This window comes from Pimephales promelas, chromosome 17 (genome assembly GCF_988280905.1).
Source record: "Pimephales promelas chromosome 17, fPimPro1.hap1.1, whole genome shotgun sequence".
NCBI classification, from domain to species: Eukaryota; Metazoa; Chordata; class Actinopteri; order Cypriniformes; family Leuciscidae; genus Pimephales; species Pimephales promelas.
The window spans coordinates 25592269-25613391 of record NC_142785.1 but is presented as its reverse complement, the minus strand read 5'-3'; the positions used below and the strand labels follow the sequence as shown (position 1 = coordinate 25613391).

Below are 21123 nucleotides of genomic sequence, written 5' to 3'. Positions count from 1 at the left end.
AAGTTTGCTATGACACATAAAATGGAGTATCAACAATCAATTTGCAGCCGTCACAAAGGAGGCAATATGTCAGCACGCATTTCATTAAATTTTCCGCTTTCTTTCTTTCTCTATGGTACGCACTGAAAGGCTCTGTTAATCAGAGGCATATGTTGGATTATTTATTGCAAGCATGATAATGTCATTATTGTGCATGCGGGGCCACGGGGACCGACTCACTTTTGCTGTGCGGGTGTAGCACGGCATGCAGATAATGCATTCAGCAGAATTACACTAATACCGGCAAACACAAAAAAAATAAGTCGAACAAAAATCTAAATCATTTCTGCTAGCTGGCCCTGTAGGTTAATACTACCGTGCCTAACAGCAGGTAGAGACCTGAACGAAATGAAAATTGCAATTAGAGAAGAATTGATTAATAGACAGCCCTGTATTAAACTATGCTTGACTAAGCTATACATAATTCACTAGCCGTGTTACCGAGCTTTGCTTTAGTATTGGACTGAAAATGGCTGCAGGGTTTATGTAGCGCTAATTGTTCAGCAGGTGAGCGTATGCGCTAACAACACTGTATTACCCTTCGGTACACTGGAAATGAACTCATTCATTTTCAAACCGCAAGAGTACAGGCTAGCTAACTAAAAACGTGTTGTAAACATACGAAACTGTCAGCAATTAGGTCTAGGAATATGAAAAACACATGACCCGACTGAGGTTAAAGGCTACGGAACTTTAAATGTCAACAACAAATGTCCGTCGCCAAGGTACGATTTCTACGCCATCCGTGTCGCGTTTGACAGCTGACTGATGTGCGCGGAGAACGCTAAGGTAATTACAGAGGGGATCCACATCACTAGTATCATCTAACTACCATAACCTTCTGAATGTCAGGTTGAAGACCTCGTCGCACCCTCTACGATCCCCGCGTCGGAGGACCTCCTGCAGACACTACGTGTACGAAGTGAGGCACGCTAATTAAAAACACGTTTTCACGCTAACCTTTAAAACGCGAACCCCTGCTTTAATGGCCTTTAGATAACGTGGTACCTGTGCTATCAGGGCTGCGCACCTATGCCGATCCTCGCCTCACCTTTACATAGCTCTCTTTCAATTAGAGATAGCGAGAAGGAGAGCGAGAGAAGCGGGAGAGAGATGACTAGCGTCTCATTTTTATGTGAGCGGAGACTTGAGGGGAGCTGTCTATAGGCCCTTAATTTACGGCGGAGCAAAAGTGGCTAAGCAGATGGAGACAGATACAGTGGGACACGAACTTCTCACACACACACACACACACAGACACGCGCATGCAGCTTCTGTCGTAAATTATGCTGAGCAGTGGAGAATTTATGGGGCACAAATATCTCAGTACCAGCCTATCATTTCCTAAGCACTGTCAGTGTAATTCTTTCCTTGCCTGTCTAAACACACAGATAAAGCCGGTCTTGACTACAGCAGAGACTGAGAAGAGACAGATAGACATGGTTAGGGATAGGGAGGTGGCGGCGAGAGGAAGAAAAAACCACGTGGAGAGCCGAAGGAAGTGTCAAATGTTCGCTAGCACGCTAAAGCGGGCCTTTAAATTCAAATATCACATATGCAGAAGCAATGAATTACTGTCAACATGTTTGTTTACAGGTATATTTCGGGTTCAGTGCAAGGTAAGCTCAACTGACAGCACTTGTGGCATAATGTTGACCACCACCAATTAATCCTCCTTTTCTTCACTGAAGCACTTACAATGGAAGTGATTGGGGCAAATCTGTAAACGTTAAAAAACCCAATAGCTACAACCACATGATGCAAACAATACATTAACATAATTTTACGGCCATATAAATTATGAAAACAACTTTATAGCTCATATATTACACAAGTTTTAACAGAAGAATTAATGTACACTACCTTTCAGAAGTTAACATTTTTCTTTTTTGATGAAATTATTACTTTTATTTGTCAAGCATGATCACAAATTACAGTACACACATTTATAATGTTACAAAATATTCTGATTTCAAATGCTGTTATTTTGAATTTTGTATTCAACAAAGAATCCTTAAAAAGGTATCAACGTTTCCTTAAAGAAATTAAGCTAAAACGGTTTTCAATGTTGATAATAGCAAGAAATGTTGTTTGAGAACCAAATCAGTTTTACTGAAGGATCATGTGACACTGAAGACTGGAGTAATGATGCTGGAAATGCAGCTTTGCCATGACAGAAATAAATTAAAACTAATTAAAACAGTTACTTTAAATTGCAATAATATTACACTACACTTCTGTTTTTACTGTAGTTTTGATGAAATAGATGCATCCTTAGTGAGCAATAATAAGGGACTTAACATCTTATTGACCCCAAACTAGTACGAGTACTTAAAAAAATTATAAGATTTACATTTATGCTTTTAAATCCCCTAAAATTTGGACCCATTTACTTCCATTGTAAATGCCAATCCATAATCTTGTTTGTCAACATTATTACACCCAGTATATTATTTAAGAATGTGTTAAATGTAAAAAAAAAAGTCCAAAACTTTATAAAGCAGAAAAGCAAGCAAGCAAACAAACAAAAGAGAAAGTGAAAAAGCCCTTTTTAAGTATTCTTCTCATATGTATCAAAGACTCCACGGATGCCAAAGGGTCCGTACACCCAATAAAAAGTGTCTCGCTCAACAAACTAGGTATGGCTGAGAGAAAAGTGAAAGTTTTGAACTAGTACAGCAAAGAAATAGCAAAGGAGATGAAGGGGCAGCATTATAAATTCAGCTCCAACTTCATGATGTGAGAGATATACTTCAGATGAACCAGAGCTAAGATTTCGGGGCTTATATAGGCTTAATGGGAAAGGTGGTCGGGGCTGGCGTATGGCGCGTGCCCTTCTGCTACCCTCGAAGACCTGGCCATGAGCAGCGTGCAAAGAAGAAAAAATGCCATCCAATTTATCCAGCTATTCTCCTCTTGCTCGCAATGGAGCTGAAGTACTTTGCGTGTCTGCTGAGGAAATGAAACACTGCTAATTAGCTCGTCTTGGAGGCGCAACAGAGAGGCGATGCAGTTGGTTCGCCTCAAAAAGTCGTTCAGTCGAGTTAATCTGGGGGAGGATGATCAGAACAGGCCGTCTCAGTGAGGATAGTGATCTCTTAGCTGCGTAAGTGATTACAAGAAACATAAATAAAACATAAAATGGAGAATGAATGAGTCTGATATACTGAACTAAATGCAATATATCACTGCTCAAATATCATGTGGAATTTTAAAATTTAACTCATAAGACATTTGAAATAAACATTTCTGTCTAGAACATCTTTCAATAATGTAATTTAACATAAAAGTAATCCATAAAAATAACTGTATTTATTATTTAACTTTTGCTACATATTGTAAATGCTTGAATTCACCTCTCCTCCATGTGAAGGAAAGTTTAGCGGTTCACCCACGTCACAATTGTCCTTTCTCTGACTGTACAGTTTGCATGAATAAAAGACATTAGCAACTGGAATATGCTTAAAGATGCACTTTTATATTTAAATAAGAAGTTGCACTGACATGACAGACACACAAAGCTAAAGCACTTTGAGAACGTTTACGCTGAATGGCGTACATGTTAATTATTTGTGATACATGAGTCGGTCAGTAACAGCCTCAGCTACGCAGAGACTGGATTTAGTGGCACACAATAGGTGAATAACACCTACAGTGTGTGTGCACGAATTGATCTGCACTGATACACAGATAACTAACTATATACTCCAGCCTGAAGTCTTCTATGCACCACAGGGTCTTCAGAGATTTATTAAGACCTACCCAATGGATCTAGAAGACCCTGGAGAACCCAACCTTTCCATAATTCTCATCTCTGGAGGATAACCGTGGTGCAGAGCCAGTGGCGGCCCAGCGTGCATTGCAGCAAAGCACAGAAACATCAATACCGATGCACACTCTGAACACTGGGGCATGTGGGGAACATCACACCATCTGCAGAGTTACAGAGATCTAATGCAGACACGCTCTCACACATGCCACAGCTCTGATGTTTCTCTCTTAATTCCACTCAGATACAGCAACATGACGTTTTTGATTAGGTGTTGTTTTAAAACTCATATTACTGTATATTAGACTGGTAATCAATTCTGAGTTCAGCTTCTGATTTAAAACCTGTGGATTTTTTTTAAAACAGCAATCATCAATTGTATCGCACAATCAACAAAACAGTTTCTTTGCATTTTGTTTATATAAATGTGACTGATAATATTTGGTTTGTGGATAATGATCTAACTATCTCCTGTAAAAAATATTTTCATGATTTGTAATCACAACATTTTTTTCTTTTGTCAAATCAACTTAAATAATTTATTTAGTTCAGATAACTTATTATTTTGAGTTTCGGATGATTAAATTAATCTCCTTCATTGTATTAACTCACTTTTTCCAGTTCAATCAACTTAAAATTTTAAGGCAACCAGGTTACTTACTTTTTTAAGTTAAACCAACAATATTTTTTAACGTGAACACGTCAAATCAAATTGAAGTGTTGTTTAAAAATAAAGCATTGAGTTAAGTTTTTTTTTTCCAGTAACAATATATTACAAATGAGTTTAATAATCTGAGAAGCATACATTTTGAGTGATTTCATAGCTAAACCTATGGGCATTTCATTCATAAATATAAAAATGTTAAACATGATTAAACAATTAAATGGAGATATTAACTCAAACGGTTAATTATCAGCTCAGAAATAAAAAAACAAGCTTTGAGTAAAATGACTAATCTCTCTTGTGCGCCCAATTATGGAGGAAGATAAATATGAGGATGGCTAAATAGATGCCGATGCGGTGGCCTAATAAATAACAATACAATGCATCATTAACACTAGGGCACAGAGAAGGAGAGGACTTTGGTGAATTAGCTGCATGCAGTGGGAAAACACAAAGAAACTTTTTTGTTGATTGTGCTGAATCGAATGAAAAGCCCAAGAAAATAATTACACCTTTGATTCAATCACCAGACCACAGACACTTCTAACAAACATTAATACATTAACATTCTCCCGAGTGCTGAATTCATTGTGTTTTTGGAATCCGCAGGTTTTACTTCAGAAAGTCTTTATCTGGAATTGGTTAGCCTCATACCCTAAATGTGATGATCCAAAAAATGAATTCACCACTAATGCACACTAAATTTCCATGCATATAAAATATATTCCTTCAATTTAAGATTGAAGGGATGACAAGACAGAGACAAATGTTGGAACACCGCATGTGTTGTAATCAATAATTTAGTGGCGCTGATAGAAACGATATTTTAATGAGATCCAGAGCACTTCACATAACAGAGAAAACCTATGAAGAGAGTTTCCATTTAGTATTAATAAGCTTTAAATCTCACTGGTAAATGCAGTCCATTTCCTCAAAAAAAAAAAAGCGGTCTTTCAAGCGGGACTCTAATCAGTAAAACTAATTTTGACATAAGAATCCCTTGAACTTAAAACAAAACTTGCGTTTCTACTTAAGCACAATCCCACCTGAATGACCAGCTCATTCATTTGATCTTATCAAATGTGTTTAAGAGTAGAAACAGGCTAACTACAATACCGTTAGCAAAACAATTACCTATTGATACGCGGTATCGACGCGACCGGCTACACAGATTCATCCTCATTGCACCTGTCGTTTAGCTAGCGTTAATTTGCACTTACTGTTACTAGACAAACCAGAAGGAATACGAGACAATTTGAAGCTAACGTCTCCTTCAGTGGACATCCACTGATCCGTATTCCCCGGGGTTTCACTTCCATTTCCAACTCATTATGTCATCGGTTATTGACAAGCGAGTGTGTATTCGGTTGCACTCGCAGCGAGAGTTTGAGTGTGTGCAGTTTGGATGTGTGTTTTAAATATCTGATCGTTGTGAGCAGGGGCTGATGTCACTCAGCAGGACGTCTTCAGAGGGGAATGAGCTCCGACTATCTCTCCCGTGCAGCACAGAAAAAGAAACGGCTTCAACCACTCCCTTGCATTTCTTTGACTCTCCTTTCTGCTCGCGCTAGCCCACCCGTCCAATTATATCTCATTGTTGCTGAGCATTCATATCCCTCTCAATCCCCTCTCATTCATGGATTTCATTTTCCCACACCTTCCTTTTCCTCTCCTTAATGTTTCCACCCTTGTTATTCCATCTACCTCTTCTCTGGCTCTTTTCAAAGCTGGCTTTATTCCCCTCTGTAGCTCCAGACATGCGAGAGACCACCTGCAGCAGAGCAGGTGAAGCTTTTGTGCTGACAATTCAACATGTGAAATACACACCATCATTCCCCATCCTCACTTCCCCCCCATACAGTACGTAACGTGTGTGTATTTTGGAGTTACACTTGCAAAATGACTTCGACCGCTGCTAGAAATGACTAAAAACTCACTAGAGAATAAGCTTCTAATATTCAGCTCCATGGCTCAGGAGAAAATCATACAATAGCGAGAATTGTTTAACTATCCTGAGCATGGGTAAAGATTTTCAGTCCTCCAGGGAGGGAGAGATGCTTGCACAAGCAGATTTACTGCTCCGTATTGACTCAAGACTTGAGAACCAGCCTCTGCCGCAATAAAAGGAGAGGGAGGGAATCTCATCCAGCCAAATTTAAATTAAATGTAGATAGAGGTCACGTTTGCTAAAATAAGAAAAAGAGTGAAGAATGTAATTGAGAATTTTTTTTTTCATGTCTGTGAGGACTTTAAAAAAAAAAAAAAAAAACACTCACTTGACCACTGTCTGACAATTATTTATATTTTTCAATAGCAGACTGAATAAAACGACAGTGGTTTGTTGTCTGAATGAGGTTATAGAACAAGCTACTGAACTAGAAACACGTTATGCCTGTGCAATTTTTGTTCTGCAACTCCACACAGGGTTATAAAACAGGGTTATAAAGCAGGGTTGCTTAAAAAAAAAAAAAACTTTTGCTATTAAACAGAAAACAAAAGCTGTCTGGATCCCAAGCTAATTCCTAATCCAATGAGTAACGCAACTAAATAGCATTTACCAGCACTTGTGCATGCAGAGAGCGGCCAGCACATATACACATGCACAAACACACACACACACGAGGGTGCATGGCACACAAATGAACTTCACAGACATGCTGTACAATGTAGAAATCGTTTGTGTATTAAATCTTAAATAATAAAGTACATCAACAAAGAATTAAGTGTTTTTATATGCTTAAAGATTTACATAAATACACATTAAATTACATTTTCTCCCCAAAATTGCATTGGACTGGTTTATAACTGTAAAATTTTTAAGTTTACTTTTTCTAAAACACACTTTCTTTTTACTTTTTTGTTTATGAAGTACATGAAGCAGTTTTTTTTTTTTTGTACATACACTCCAGTCGAAGGTGAGGAATACGACACAAAAGAACGAAGACAAAAAAGCAAAGGAACAAATCTTGTTACAATTCACAATCTACAAGATGTGACGTGCCGTATATGTGGCTACCATTTCAGCAGGTGAATAAAAGCAAGAAAAAAAAAAAAAAGAATAATGAATGGGATCCTGTAGAATCCCTGAGGGTGTGATAACTCTTTCTGAATCTGCCTGTATTATTTGGGAGTGAGTCATACTAAATTTGATAGATGAGACCCAGTCTGATTCTTTCATTCTTTTTTTAAAACCTCTCGCATCAACCGACTTTGAAAAAAAAAAAAAAAAAATCTGAAATCGCTGAAACAAAACACTAATATTGAAACCAAAACAAACCCCTGCTAGCAACTCGACTGCGCCGAGCCCGATATGACAGATATTTGAGACGTTTCTCACAGCTAATCAATTACGGGTGTACACAAAAAACAAGCCCTGACATCTTGTCGATGACATCTGTTCAAAATCAGATGAGGAATTATGAGGACGCTCAAACGCGCAAGCATTTACAGGATGAATTCTTAAATACGCCTTATTTGTATGCACAGACACACATGTACACGTACAGAGAACGGCGTTGGGACAGCAGAGGCCCGGACAGCTGGTGTTGTGTGTGTGTTTGCCAGGACAGCGACTGTTAAGGTGATGAGTGAGGAGCGATTTGGTAGCAGCATGAGGCAGGTTATCTCTCAACAGCCTTATCATTCTTTATATCTGAGCAATAACACACCATCTAGAGGAAAGCAGCAGACTGCCATCGCACACACACCACCCGTAGCACACACACACACACGGCCAAAAACAATCACCGCAGCCCCCTCACGTGCCACCCAATTTCCAAGCACCTTCAGATAAGTCAGCCAACCCACATTTACTAGAACGGACTAATTCAGTGACATCTGTCTACGTTCAGGCAGTAGCTGAAAAAAAAAAAAAAAGAAAAACTCACACAACTATTGAAAACAGAGCACTTATCAAACAATAAGAATGTCAATACAACTGACGCGGTCAAACTTAATTACAGTCGCGTGTTTGAGAATGGGTTACAGAGTGAATTCTTGAAAGAAAAACAGTTTTAACAGAGGAAGCGATGTGTGATTTACTACAGATACAAATGTGTGTGTGTGTATATATATATATATATATACACACACACACAATGTACAAAAAAGTTAAAATATGTGAAGTGAAAAAACATAGTACAAAAACATCTAGAGAGAAAAAATATAATAAAACACTAATGCTAGTAATGAAACCAACAAAAAAAGACAATCAAAAAAAGACTTCATGCGCACAAAAGTTTGTATAGTATATGGAACAAAAACTGACACTTCAAAAAGTCATAGCATGAATGAAAAGATGGGAACAGAGAAGGGATGACCCCTGCCGAGGGCTTTGAGGGAGGAGGCACATGAGGAGGAGGGGGTGAACACAATGCTAGCACGTGTCCCGCAAGTAGCAGAAGAAGAAGAAGAATGAAGAGCAAGCGCAAGACGGAGGGATGGGGATCGCCTTACCTCGGGTAGGTAGAGGAACGCAGGGGGACACTGGAGAGAGTGAGTTAGCATCCCTGAGCCGGAGAGCAGAAGACAGCCTGTGTTGGCCATTGAGCACAGCATGTGGTAGCGGGACGTTTTGCGCATTAAGCTGGGAGATCCTCTCTCTCTATCTCTCCCTCTCCCTCTCTGAAACCTTCACTCTGCCTCTACTCCTTTTTCTTCTCTCTTTTTTTTTTTTTAGTGCAGAAGTCTTTGTGATTCTATCTGGCTCTTTTGCTATTCTTTCTCTGGACTGTTTCTTTCTCTCAGCTGTTCTGGAGGTGGGCTGAACGCGGGCGTGCGAGTCGTCTGAACGGTCCTGGGCCCTCTGTCATCAAGTCTCGGCTGCGCACTTTCACTTACACTCTTACACACGCGCGCACACACATACGGAAGCCAATGTGAGCCCTCGGAGAGAGAAAAGGGGAGGTTCTGCAAGAGCGAGGGAGAGCAGGAGGAGGAGGAGGAAGGGAGAGATGCTGAGAGGGAGGAGGCAGGAGTTCCCGGGGGTATTCAAAGATCAAACAGACCCACCGTGGAAAATGAAGGGAATGTATAATGACATCACAACAGCTGATCTCGGACATGAATTGCCGATCTCCGCAACACCGCACACTTCTTTTTCCTCGTGGAACGGAGAGGACCACCACATACGCAAAACATTCGCTTTGCTTTTGTTTCTTTTTTCATCCATTATTCGCTATAATCATCAGACTTCCTGTAATAAATAATGAAAACGACACCTAAATATTGGGGTTTGCCAGTAAGAATTCTAATTAAGCAATTACTCAATGATTTAAGGTGATCGAAGGTAATGGCCACAAAAGCTACAGTAGTCTTGTCCAAAGGATGTGGAGAATGAGACAGCTCTGGGCTGGACTGGGATATGGGTTGGGATCATTTAGGGTTTTAGGGGGTTGATCTATTTCCCTTTGGATGCAGACACACCAGATGTGCCCCCATTATGGGGGATCAAACCCCCACCAACAAACCGTACACAGCCGCCAAACACAACCACACAACCCCATCCACAACGTCCTTTGGTGGACCTTTATAGATTTTTAATAGGGTCTTTTTTTTTAGTTCAGAGGGAAAAATATAGTGTGTGGATTTGATTTTAACATAAAAAACTCTGACTTTACATTGATTGAATCCTGATTTACTGATGTCTCAGGTAAGAGTTATATTTTGCGATTTGTACAGTAAGTCTGTTTTATGGTTTCCTTAGTAATTAAATTGTAAATTATGGTCAGAGTGCTATACATTTCTGAGTCTGTGATTTAACAGAGCATAGATTTAATGCATTAATATTAGTTAAAAACATTTTGTAGATTGTGTCATAGTATAATAATCAGTAAAACATTTCAGACATAAAAATATATGTTTTTCCCGACAACTTCACCCTCTCTGATAAGAGACCATTACAATTAGCACATTTTTATTTAAATTATGCTCGACTAAAATCTAGTGAAATCATCGTAGTCAGCAAATTTACAAATAATTTAATTTTACCAAGCCAGTAAAGCGGTAATTAGTCTGTCCGAACTGATGAAAATGTGCTTGAAGTGTATCTATATCCTGACGTGTAAGCAAAATTGAAAATATAAAATGAGGATCAGAGTTAAAACGTATCTTCATTCAATACTGATGTAAAGTCTTAGATATTAAGCCCTTTACTAATGAGTCTTACCAACACATAAATCTTTTGTAACATAAGCATGCAGTGGATGTGGTCATTTTTAACACGGAGAGCACTAGCAAGGGTGAAAATGAGCAGACTATTGTGCAAACGCATCTGATCTTTCCTTTATAGTTTAAATGAGACGTTTTGCCCATTTAAGGTGCAGACAGATCTTCGAGGCTTCTTTTGATTCTGCTTCTTTATCTAAGCGTCCTGTCACTACCCTGTTAACAGTGCTAATAGAAACTGATGAGACATTAGCTTTAATGAGCTGAGTGAGCTAAAGAAATAAAGATGAGTTCACTGGACAGTCATTTTCACCAAAGCTAACTCTGACCATAATACCAATGGACAGCCACAAACACTCATTAGTACTAAAAGTCCATTTCAAGTCTATACCAAAGGAGAGATTACAGTCTAATACAGTGAGAGAAACTGTCAGCTATACAGTAGATACAAACAAACTAAACTGTTGCTCACCGTGTAAAAAATATGATTCTTTTACATGAAAACATATAGTGTTGAAATGATCTCCACACTTGATTGATAACTATCCTCAAGAAAACTGAATATGTTACAGCTTGGATTTTTCACATTGCCGTTTCTGCAAGCTCCATTTGCAGCTGTATAGATACTTAATCAGCGGGGGAAACTGTAAGATCCCTGTTGGCACAGAAACATCAGTGTGGATGAGCATAATGACATAAGATTTCAGACTGTATCAATCAAACCACACACCGCTACTTCAAAGACATTCAGGTGCTGCGACCACCACAAAACACACTCTTCCACCAGCTACAACAAATAACATACAATCACAGAAAGTAGATTGTGACTATGAACTAGGATGGTTCATGTGTTCTAGGTTTGCTTTCCTCTTATTAATGAATCCATACATCCCATTGGAAAGAAAAGGCAGGCAAATTAGATACTTTTAAAGGGATAGTTTACTCAAAAATGTCATTTCTGCAAACACCACCAACATTGGATCCCATTGGCTTTCATTGTATGGACTAAAGAAGAAAAACACTTTTTGAAATATTTCTTTTGTGTTCCACAGAAGAAACAACGCATTCTCATTAGAGCCCAACCGATAAAGGATTTTGTAGGCCGATACCGATACAAATATTTTTTGGTTTTAAAATCCGATATATCGGCCGATATTTTTTTATTTCAGAAACGCGCAACAAAACATTAACAGATTTCCCTAACATTAGTTATTTGTAGTTATTTATGAGTTTTAAATAAAATATGATGATGCATTTTAAAAAGAAACTGAACTGATGGGGATGTTCTTTTAATTGTTATTCAAGCAATGTATTTCTCGTGACCAACTCAACAAGTGTTGCCAACAGGGAAACTATACACAAACAAACTATACAACTCCAACACTCATGACATGATTCAAGCATGTTTCGTCCGTTTTTATTTTATTTTTTAAATATTCATTTATCGGCCATTATAACTGCCGATACCGATAGTTTGGAAAATGCCTAATATCGGCCGGCCGATATATCGGTCTGGCTCTAATTCTCACCCTTTAGCGTCATATAGAACGCTATATGACAAAACGGCACTATACTACGCACATGGCACCCGTTACCGTTAATATAACACGCGCTGTGATGGGTAGGTTTAGGTGTGGGGTAGGGTAGTCTCATATTACGCTAAAGGTTTTATTACGACTTGGGTTATATTAACGATAAAGGGTGCCATGTTCGTAGTATTTCGCCGTTTTGTCATATAGTGTTCTATGTGACGCTAAAGGATGAGAATGGGCTGGAAGAAATTGTCAAACAGGTTTGGAACCACATTTTCATTTCTGGGAGAACTATTCTTTTAATTTTTGCACAGCTAAAATGTGCAATTGATTCAAAAGTCTGCAAAAAAAATTTCAAAAGAAATTCAATTATTTCTCATCAAATTCCCCCAAGACCAAATTATCTGTAATGTGCTATCATGCTCTCGGAGCTCATCTTTTACTGTATGTCGAGAATAGTATTATTTGCTTCTGCTTTTATTTCTCTTCATAAGAAACATCCAAAACAAAGCTGGCATTTAAATCAAACATAACCAAGAACTCCTTTAAGTCACCTGAGCTATAAAAAGAGCAACCTCTGAGTATTAAAACCTCCCCAGAGGTGCATTTTGGCATACTTCCTCAGATAAAATCTTCATAATCAATTATTTAGCATACATATATGTCGATCAATAGCGTATGTTGGCCGTACCCTTGCAATTTTCATGTTCTCCTGTGCAAATGAGAACAGAAGTGTTTTATCATGTCTGTCATGTCATTTATAATCTTTGTAAAGATGCCTCTCCGAAGTTCACCGGCAAGTCTGAGATTTTTAAACTTTATTTTTTTCAACTCATCCTTATGAGAACTTAAATGCCCTGTGACATTGAGAACTTCAAAGCAGCACTGCTGTAACTTCAAAGATGGTTTGAACTCTTTTTTTCAGTCTCCTCGTGATAGAGAACGTCTTGTTTACTGACACAATGCAAAAAGCCCAGCACGGACGATGGGACTGGGGGTGGGGGGTTGGCGGTGGAGAGGGGGGCGTCGGGGCAACAAATACTACGTACAGCGTAGGGGATGGGGGGGAGGGGGGGTGCAAGAGCACATCTAATGCATTTAAAACACAAACGGTCATGAAAAGCTCTCAGGTCCCCCAGTGAGCTCCGGACGCACGTAAAACAAGTGCATGCAAAAAAGCCAGTGGTTGTCTATTGGAAAGTGACTTTCACATGCGTCGTCCCTGGCTGGTAGAACCGCCGTTTGAAATGTGGAATCAAAGGGTCTGAATCCTGACAGGAGGCTGCCATATTAGACATTCTTCTACCCCCGTCCCCTACGGTGCTTATCCTCTGGAAAGTGGAACAACAGCAAAGAAGAAAGTCAAACCTGTCTCCTCAGTCTTAAGGTGATTGCAAAACTTACATTTATGCTAACATCTGAGCAAAAAATGAAATGCTGCTTTCAGGTTTTAAAACAGCTACAGTGTTTTAAATGTGTAATCAATCACCCCCATAACCACCTCTTTTATATCATTGGAAGCTGTAAAAATCAAATAAAAAAAACTAAAATAAATAAAAAAGAATCCTGAACCGAAAAGGCGTTCGACTGTATTCCCTTTGAATCCATCTGGGATGCACTAATAGGCCGTTTACACAACACCGTTTTCAACTAAAAACAGAGTTCCTACAGGTTTCTTCAAGATAAATTCAAAACGTTAAAATAGTCCGAGTGACTACAGTGGCTCAATCTTGAGTTTATCAAGCGGCAAGAATACTTTTTGTGCGCAAAAAACAAGCAAAAATAATGACATTATTCAACTATTTCTTTCTCTGTGGGCCTTGAGATTTCATGTACTGAATCTACGCAAAGCTTCTAGGTTGAACATCACACGCATCACACATGACCAGCGTCGGCCAATAGTAAGCCTGTGTGTGACGTGCAACAGAGAAGCTTCGCTTCACTACGTGAAAGGTTGAGGCCTACAGAGAAAGAAATGAATAGTTGAATAAAGTCGTTATTTATGTTTGATTTTTGAGCACAAAAAGTATTCTCATTGCTTGCTAAAGATTGAGACACTGTAGTAACTTGGACTATTTTAACGATGTCTTTCATAACTTTTCGGCAGGCCAGTTTCGATCCCTTGAGAAGCCTATGGAGGAGTGATCCAGCTCTCAGATTTAACAAAAAAAATATCTTAATTTGTGTTCCGAAGATGAACGACATGAGGGAGAGTGATTACTGACAGAATTTTCATTTTTGGGGTGAACTAACCCTTTAAGTTTTTTTTTTTTTAACATTAGCTAGCTACTTATACCATGCTGGGAATATGGGGAACTGAGAGACCCCTTAACAATAAACATCGAATATCATAATAATTGTTATTGACAAATGAAACTTTTGAGGAAGAATACAATACGGGAACATACAGCAGTGTTTATTTTGACAGCATATTTTGATTTAGTTTTAGTCTCAGTCTTTTTTTTCAAAACGCAAAGTTTTGAAAACGGGTTTCAAAGTGCAATTTTATAATTTAATGATGGTCTTCGTGTAAACAACAATCTCTGAATCTCTGAAAACTATGACGTCATGTACATGCGTATTATGTGTTCAGTCTATAGTGTTTCATCGATATCTGCCTTGCAGCAGAATACAAGGTTTTTAGTCGTTTTCGCGGATCAGTGTGAATGGGGATCGTTTTGACGATGCATGGTGTCGTCCCTACAAGGGAAACTTCTTTGTTTTAAGCATATCGTTGTCATGGTAACGCGCAATCGGCTGGCAACTTAAGCAATGTTAAAAAGATTTTAAGAGTACATTACAATAGACCGGAACAAGCACGATCAAAATTGACGGCACTGACCTACCAAGAACTGAGACATTCAAGGATCTTGGCTCAAATATCGAAGTTGATGGAAGTCTGAACCATTGAGGCCCTGTCCCAAATGGCATCCTAAGCACTTGCGGTCTTCCTACGTGTCTGCACTTTCGTGACGTAACGCCACTTTGACTGTCGGGAAGAAGTCTGCATCAGTGCGGGATCAAGGGTGCATATCGACCGCCACTCGAGTGCACCCTTGTGAAACCTAAAATGACAATTAGGACACTGCAATCTCAAGGACCTAACAGCCCATTCTCATCCTTTAACGTCATATAGAACGCTATATGCAAAAACGGCGCTATACTACGCACATGGCTCCCTTTATCGTTAATATAACACGCGAACCCAAGACGTTATAAATCCTTTAGCGTGAATATGACACGTACACCCTACCCCACACCTAAACTTAGCCCTCACAGCACGTGTTATATTAACGATAACGGGTGCCATGTGCGTAGTATAGCGCCGTTTTGTCACTAGCGTTCTATATGACGTTAAAGGATGAGAATGCGTTGGACCTAACGAACAAGCGCACGCAGCAGCCATTTTAAGTCATAATTGGCCCGCGACAAACGATATAGATATACAAAATGTATTGCAAATATGTCCCAAAGTAACATGCTATTATCAAGGATCTTTCCATATTGATTGTTTTTTACAGCTTTCTTTACCCATGAATTCATGAAATACCCATTAAGCATGGAATTGCATTGTGTTTTTGGGTTCAAATAAATGCTCAGAAACTTAATGGACAAGGCGCTGATGAATTTCTGCCAGGACATTATGAATTATGTTTTTCTAAAGATTATTTTCTTGCAGTGTCAAGGGGACAATCTTATATTAATGCTACTAACTCTATCCTTAAAAACATTTAAAATGTTCATTACTTTCAATGCTTCTAAAGGACAGGGAAGTTCCCCTAATTGAAGACTCACTCAGTGACATAAAAGAATGTAAAATGTAAAAGAACAGCTGAATCCGTTGTTTTAACAGATTAGAAGTACTGACTCACAGAAATGAGTGACTCGTCCCATTACTACTGGGAAACACAGAAGCCTGTTCATTCATGCTGGTGTTTCCAATCGAATTAGAGCTCAGTTTAAAACCACCAAAACATCATGAATCAGCTTTACAGTTACACCATTTTTCCCCCTCTTACTCCATTGAGATTCTATAGCAGCCAGTTCACAAGGAGGTCACGAGCATTGCATAAGGCAATGGCTGTCCGACCACATTACCTGCAACAGTCAAAACAAAACTGAAAATCCTGTAGGGTGACGCACTAATCTGCCATTTCACTGCAACGTGAGAAAGCACCGTGTTTTGCACTGGGGGAAGTTTCATCATATGCAACAAAGCATTATGCAGCTGTAGCTTATGACTACCTGAGGATTGCTAGTCAAGACTGCTGGTTACTTATTGTTTCACATCTTACTGAACAGCAGTGGGGGTCCACAATGAATAAACCTCTGGCATGATGATTGAGAGCATGTGCTTATTTTTTCATTTCATTTCACTGCACGAAATTGAATTTGACTTCACACTGCGCCATATTGCATTAGCTCAAAGGGTAACTTGTGATTACCCAGAGTACAATGGGTTTATTAGGGCATAATTGAAAATATAATTGTAAGTAAATTAGCTCACTATTGTGCGAGTGTATTTTGAAGCGATTAGAGCTGAGAGGGGCTGTGCGATGAGTTGAAATGAAGGAGCTAATTATTGATTTGGGAATCTTGGACGGCATTTGGTACTTCCGATGAGAACCTGGGAAGCAGGAAAAAGGGGGAAAAAAGGAAAAACTATTGTTCCGTTTATTTTTTTGATTTAACAAGGCTCTAACATTTACATTAACACTTAAAAAAAGGTCCTATATGGATAACACTGAACAACACTTGATTATTTTTTTTATGTCTACATATATTACCAGTCAAAAAGTATGGGGCTGGTAAGATTTTAATATCTCATGGTAATCAAGGCTGCATTTGTTTAAAAAAACAAAGAAACAAAAAACAGTAATATTGTAAAATATTTGTATAATTAAAATAACCGTTTTCTGTTTTAATAAACTTAAAAATGTAATTCATTTCTGTGATGACAAAGCTAAATTTTCAGCATCATTCATTTCTCCAGTCTTTAGTGTCGAATGATCCTTCAGAAATAATTATAATGTGCCGATTTGCTGCTCGAGAAACATTTTTTTACATTTGAAAATGGGTTTACTGCTTAATATTTCGAGTGAACCATCACAATTTTTTTTTTTTTTTGGAATTGAATAGAAACGTCATTTATTTGAAAACATTATAAATGTCTGTACTGTCACTTCTGATCAATTTAATTTGTCCTTGATGAATAAAAGTATTCATTTCTTTAAAAACAAATAAAATACCCAAAAAATGTACCCAAACTTTTGAACGTTTATGAAACCCAATGCAACAACAAATGTAAACAGATAAAATATTATTACAAAGTTTTACCATACTTAGTAATCTGACACTAAAGAGAAAGGTAACCTGTATTTCTGCTAAATTTGTAAGTCGAGATTGCGCAAATTGTTTCATAAATCCATTTTATTGTAATGCCACCAACTGTATTATAAAGGTTGAGCCTCATAGAGTGTCTACATTTTTAATACCATACAATGACCGTAGAATGAGCGAGAGCATGTACCGTGTCCCTCAGGCATTAATCTCAATGTAAAGGTGTGAAGTTTCCAGCACTACTAGAATAGGATTAGATGACAATAGAGCACCTGAGGGACAGGGCAGTATGGGAGAGCCAACCCAGGGTGAAATACTCTAATATCTCTACATAATATCGTTTCCCACAGTGCTCTCTGTCACCCCCTCACCTGAAATATTGGTGTGGCCTGCTGTTAGCCATGGGGCTGCAAAATCTAAGAGTAGCACCCAGAAACCGAGTCCATGGCACACGGCACTATTTCTCATCTCTCTCTCCCTCTCTTTCCCAATGCCTTACAGGCCCAGAGGCCTCCCGACCCTTTTAATGTTGAGCAAATCTGTTCAAAGTTCATCCATCATTCAGGCAGCGCACCGAGACAGCGCTCCATCGGCCTCCTCTGCTGCTCCATCATACTCTCCATCACAGTCTTTTCTTTTCTCCTCGCCCTCCAAAATCCAAAAAAAAGAAAACTTCAGAGAGTCCGCATGCCTTTGAGGTGAGGAGAGAGAGAGAGAGAGAGAGAGAGAGAGAGAGAGAGAGAGAGAGAGAGAGAGAGAGCAGCAAACAGCACAGCCTATGTGTGCGTACAGTATCTTAACACCAACAGTCTAAAGCGACTACGCCACCTCGGGAATGGTTTTGAAGTCGTACAGTAAAAGTCTTCTGACGTCATGTGGAAATGCAATTCACCAAAGCAATCCAGCTTGTTCTGGTTTACTACTCTCAGACACCGAGGCACAATATATGCCTGATGAAATTTAAGCTTATCTTCACCAAAATTTGCATTTCTGTGGAACAAATGAGTGTGATTTATTGAGACTGTGCATGGCGCACCGAGGGAAACTCGCTCGGCAGAAACAACGATTTACCATATATGCAACCTGCTTCAGAGTGGATGTTTCAATTGCAAGATCGCAGAGGGAAAACCTCCCGCTTTGGTTAAATTGTCAACACATCTCAAGATGATTGCTAACTGCACCCAAGAGCATTATAGGGTTTGAGTCAGTGGCATTTTATGTTGTACACAACCAATTCCTAAATAATATTCACATAGTATCTGATTTTTTCTTTGCAGATTTGGCTTAACTATATATAAATAGTTAAACTATACCTATATATAAATAGAGAGAGAGATAGAGAGCGAGAGAGTGTTTCATAATGGGTGTTTTCAATTTATGAGTAAAATAAGGTCTGCGGTCAACGTAACAACGATACTTGAACATTTCGCTCTACGGAGTGACTAAATAAGAACATTTGGGGTGTGAGTGTGCAATTTATGTTGTAGAACAAAGGTCCAAGTATCATAAAATTATGTTTATCACAGGCCCTGTTTTACTCTTAAATTGAAAAACCACATTCTGAAAGAAAGAAACAAAATCTTGAGGGACAGTGGCGAATTAATGTGTCCGTTTCTCATAGGAAAATGGGTTAAAGCTTTAATAAAACACACCTATTGAATTTCGAACAAGTACAGACAGTTAAGGATGAAAATAAAAGGGTTAATTTGGAAATCACTATTTTTTTTTTTCCTGTAGACTCCTGGAGTCAAACTCAACAGATCATGAATGTTAAAGTTAATCTCTGAGGTTGTAAATATTCTGGAAACTGAGTAAAAATGAAAGGGAACTGAACAGACATAGGGTATCAGGTGGAAACAGAGAGAGAGAGAGAGAGGGATAAAGAAAGATGGAGATGGAGAGAGAGAGGAAGAGCGAGAGCGAGCACCCAGATGGAAACAACGCACCTTGGCCTGCCTGACACAGCCCTATTACCATAAACTTCATTTTTCTCCCTGAACACTCAGTAAATAAGAGCGGGAATAAGTGAACAAGCCCATCCGGCGTTTCGAGGAGAAAATGGGAAGAGGGGAGGAGGAGGAGGAGGAGAGGAGGAACGGGGGAGCTGCTGAAGGACTCCGGGCACAGAGGAGATGCCTCGTACAATCGAGCAGGTCTATAATATCAATCAAGCATGACGCGTAAATTTTCTTTCTCGTGCCCGTGTTGATTTATCCTCAGCCTCGCAGGTAATTCAGCCTCCCTCCAGAGACCATGCACACTCATTCCTTTCATATACTTCTTTTAGCTCCCTCAATTTACATACGAAAATAAAACCCCACTTAAAATAAGTGTTAGGTTCCAATCGCTTCACGGAGGTTTAAAAATTTAAAGTTATCTAAGGGAACAAGAAAACAAAACGGTTAATAAAATGGGCTTGTGTTGTATTCAGGTGTACTAAATTGCTAACAAGTGATGTTGCTTTCAAAGAAAATAGATTCTTTTAATTTGATCTCCAAATAGCCAACTAAAAAACGGATGACGACAAGGTTATCAATGGCTAACAGTTGCATCAGCAACAGGCAAGTGGTAAATATCAACTTCAAATCAGGTAAGGCTACTGGGTGAACGTGGGTTACTTACAAGAAGAAACAGCTCAATCAACAATAAAAATTTAAGTTGTTCCAACTCCATATAACTTTGTTTCTGTGACAATCCTAAACCTCAGTCAAACAAAGGAAAATACAATAAACTGAATATTGTAGACATAACTAGGGCATTCTAACTTTAAAAAGATGCTAAAGTACCATAAAAGCGTTCAAAATGTGTTCCTCTTGCACTATATTACAAGTCTTATGAGGCCATATGATGGATCCTGGTGCAGGCAAGGGAAGATTTACAAAAGTGCAATTGCTAAAAACAAAGAAGACAATTCTGAAGACAAGAATCAATGTAACAGCTTCACATATGTTAAGACAATACAGGACAAAGGGAAGAACCAAACTGAGGGCTTACTGTAAATACATGGCTGAATGAGGAACCAAAGAAGACGTAGGCGAACATAATCGATTAAACAAGTAACCATAGAAACCAACTAGCAACAGGAACAAAGGAAACAGAAACTAAACATGGGAAGGAAACATGGGAACTAAAGGAAACAGAACCGTTACAATAGATAAGTGTGAGAAACAACAAACAAAAAATATATTTATGCTTTCTTTTTTGAAATGTGTTATGATGTACTGCATGTGTCAGTTTGTGTCTGTCTATCTGTGCTGCATCCAAATTGCCCAAAAGGGATCCTAATAAAGTTTGACTTCTTCTTCAAATTGTTAAATGTGAGTTGCAAACTATGCAAACAATAGATCAACTGATTAAAGGGGACATATCATGCAAAATCCGCTTTTTTAGCCCTCAAGTGCATTTTGTTGCATATTTGGAGTGTTTATAAGCACAGAAAAGATTAAATTATTCGCTTCAGGTGTTTATACCTTTATATTCTGTTTTGGTCATATTTTCCAACCTGTTCAGATTTTTCTGTTCTCTATGATGTTTTTTGAACAATTACGTCACAGTATTTGCAGCGGAACTGACAAATAAGGACATCTTGAGCAATCTTAATCTAAATCCGATTT

General features: G+C 38.7%; 1 protein-coding gene across 25 annotated transcripts in view; it reads right to left on the bottom strand.

Annotated features, from left to right (window-relative positions):
• Positions 1 to 21123, bottom strand: part of rbfox3a (RNA binding fox-1 homolog 3a) — a 494366-nt gene that overhangs the window by 111221 nt on the left and 362022 nt on the right. The window contains exon 1 of one of the 25 annotated variants that reach the window (XM_089122275.1): positions 8928 to 9313. The exons of 23 other annotated variants lie outside the window; for them this stretch is intronic. In XM_089122275.1, the coding sequence (XP_088978401.1) occupies positions 8928 to 9053 (126 nt within the window). In that variant the 5' untranslated portion in view covers positions 9054 to 9313. Of the gene's footprint in view, positions 1 to 8927; positions 9314 to 21123 lie in introns of those variants that run through there. One more of the 25 variants, XM_089122282.1, reaches the window with a different exon arrangement.